At 37.9% G+C, this 2173-nt stretch overlaps 1 protein-coding gene across 1 annotated transcript in view; it reads right to left on the bottom strand.

The window, feature by feature from the left end:
• Positions 1-2173, bottom strand: part of chrna1 (cholinergic receptor, nicotinic, alpha 1 (muscle)) — a 19881-nt gene that overhangs the window by 6146 nt on the left and 11562 nt on the right. The window contains exon 3 of the mRNA XM_014025325.1: positions 1048-1092. Within this exon, the coding sequence (XP_013880779.1) occupies positions 1048-1092 (45 nt within the window). The remainder of the gene's footprint in view (positions 1-1047; positions 1093-2173) is intronic.

Here is a 2173-nt window from a genome sequence, read left to right as displayed (position 1 = left end):
ATTACATAGTAAAAACAGAAGCTTCACTTCATATTAGTGACAAACTGGTGTTTTTTGATGAGTTACTTTCATTTTTGCTTCTACTTTAAAATAAGTTTTCATTCTCGGCAGGTTTCTAAGATTCTTCTACATATTAAAAATGTTGTTAAACAAATGAGTGGTGCACTACTGCTACTAGTGGTGAGAAAGTGTATTGCACCTTACTTAAAATCAATGCGGTCCCTCTGCGGCCCAAAGTTAAAAACTGTTGTTCTTTTGAGGCCCTCAGGGTGGCGCTCGGCCGCGGCCCATAGGTTAATCTCTGCTAGAGCCTTATATTATTTCGCTGTAGTCTATTTTTCATATCGTCACATTTAAACAGTGAGTTTAGCTTCACTGCAGGTTGCTCAGTATCTTCTCATGCTGTACAAGTCTATCTTCCGTGGCACTTTATCTTTCTTGTGTTTTTGTCAATCTTTTGTCAAGCCTCTTGGTCTGTTGTTTCAACTCATCCATGGTGGAGTCCATCCTTCTAAGGGACGTTTTTAGTACACAGAAAGATTCATTATTTTCCTTTCACAGTTTACGAAGTTCTGCTAGCATCAGCACTGACTTGGCGCTAGCCTCCCCCATGTTTTTCTTAGGTGTAGCTTCAGCTAGCATTACACAAAGTTTAGTTCATATTTTTATCCATATTTTTGTCTGAACATCTGTTTCATCATCCATCAGTTTGCCATAAAGTTTAATTGAAATGATTATTATAATTTATTAATAAATCACTGTAATCAGAATCAACAACAAGCTGATCATCCTTGGAGTGACAAGAATAAAGCTGAGCCAACCTGAAGTCTAATTTTTTTATTCATATTTGTGGTTTATTATGTTTTAATTCAAAACATAAATTAACAACATGAAAACTGTTAGTTATTGTTAATAGTGCAAAATAATTTGTACAAAATTGGATGAACAAAAGCAATGTTATGTATAGGTCATTTTTACTGCTATAATGTTTATTTCTGTTTATTTATATTTTATTTATTTATTTATTTATTGTTTATTTATGTTTACCTGTCGGAGACGAACATTACTGGTCACAATCTGGTTGACTTCATCCTGAGAAACACAATGAAAAAAACAGTCAGACAACATAAATAAACATGTTGACTGGCCAGTTTTATTTTATTGCCTGCTGCTGAAAGGTGAAAAACAGGCAATAATATGTATGCGTGTTTTCAAAATATCTCATGAACCACTACATGGATTTTATTTAAAAAATACAGAAAGTAGTAGCTGGGCTACGACCCTCAGCAAGGATTGTCTCCAGCTTTTTTATGTTTACTCATTGAGTTTTTAAGATTCAATTCAATTCAGTTTATTTATATAGCACCAAGTCGCAACATACGTTGTCTCAGGGCACTGTACATTAAAAAAAAGAACAATCTAAAGAAAAAGCCAGCAGATTGTGTTGAATCACTTCATCACAGTCTCCCATCCTGAGCAAACGGTGGAGAGGAAAAACTCCCTGCTAATCAGGAAGAAACCTCCAGCAGAACCAGGTTCAGGACAGGAGACCATCTGCCTCGACAGGCTGGGTTGGGGGACACAAAAAAGACACAGGTAAACACAGAAGAACTGGTCCAGATGCACCTACTTCTGGAAAAGAGACAAAAAGAAGAAACATGTTATTGGTAGAAATAATTACAATAAACGTGTAAAGAAGAGAGACTAAAGACATCAGCAGAGTGAGGAAATGTGCTCAGTTTGTGCTCCAGCAGTCTAATGGTACATTCACACCAAACGCGTTTTGAGCATCAGGAGCATCTGGTTTACATGCAAAGTCAATGGTGGACGCGCATCTAGGGGCGTCTAGAAGCCGAGCAGCGCGTCTGGCGCATTTGGAGCAGCGCAGCTCAAAGCAGTGCATGCGCGGCACGTCTCAAGCGTCTGCCGCGTGAGTTGGAAAATCTGAACTTTTGCTGCTTGATGCGTCGCATCAACCAATCCGAGAGACTCATTTTTTCCACGTGATAGTTTCCTGAATGTTACCCATTAAACCGAAACAGACGAACAGGAGAACTTTACCTGAAATCGACCATTTGCCGTTTGATTTTCTGGCTGGATACAGCGGGTAAAATAAGTATTGAACACGTCAACATTTTTCTCAGTAAATATATTACTAGAGGTGTTAATGACA

Source organism: Austrofundulus limnaeus, unplaced genomic scaffold, assembly GCF_001266775.1.
Source record: "Austrofundulus limnaeus strain Quisiro unplaced genomic scaffold, Austrofundulus_limnaeus-1.0 Scaffold468, whole genome shotgun sequence".
Classification (NCBI taxonomy): Eukaryota; Metazoa; Chordata; class Actinopteri; order Cyprinodontiformes; family Rivulidae; genus Austrofundulus; species Austrofundulus limnaeus.
This window is presented reverse-complemented; position numbering and strand designations above follow the sequence as displayed.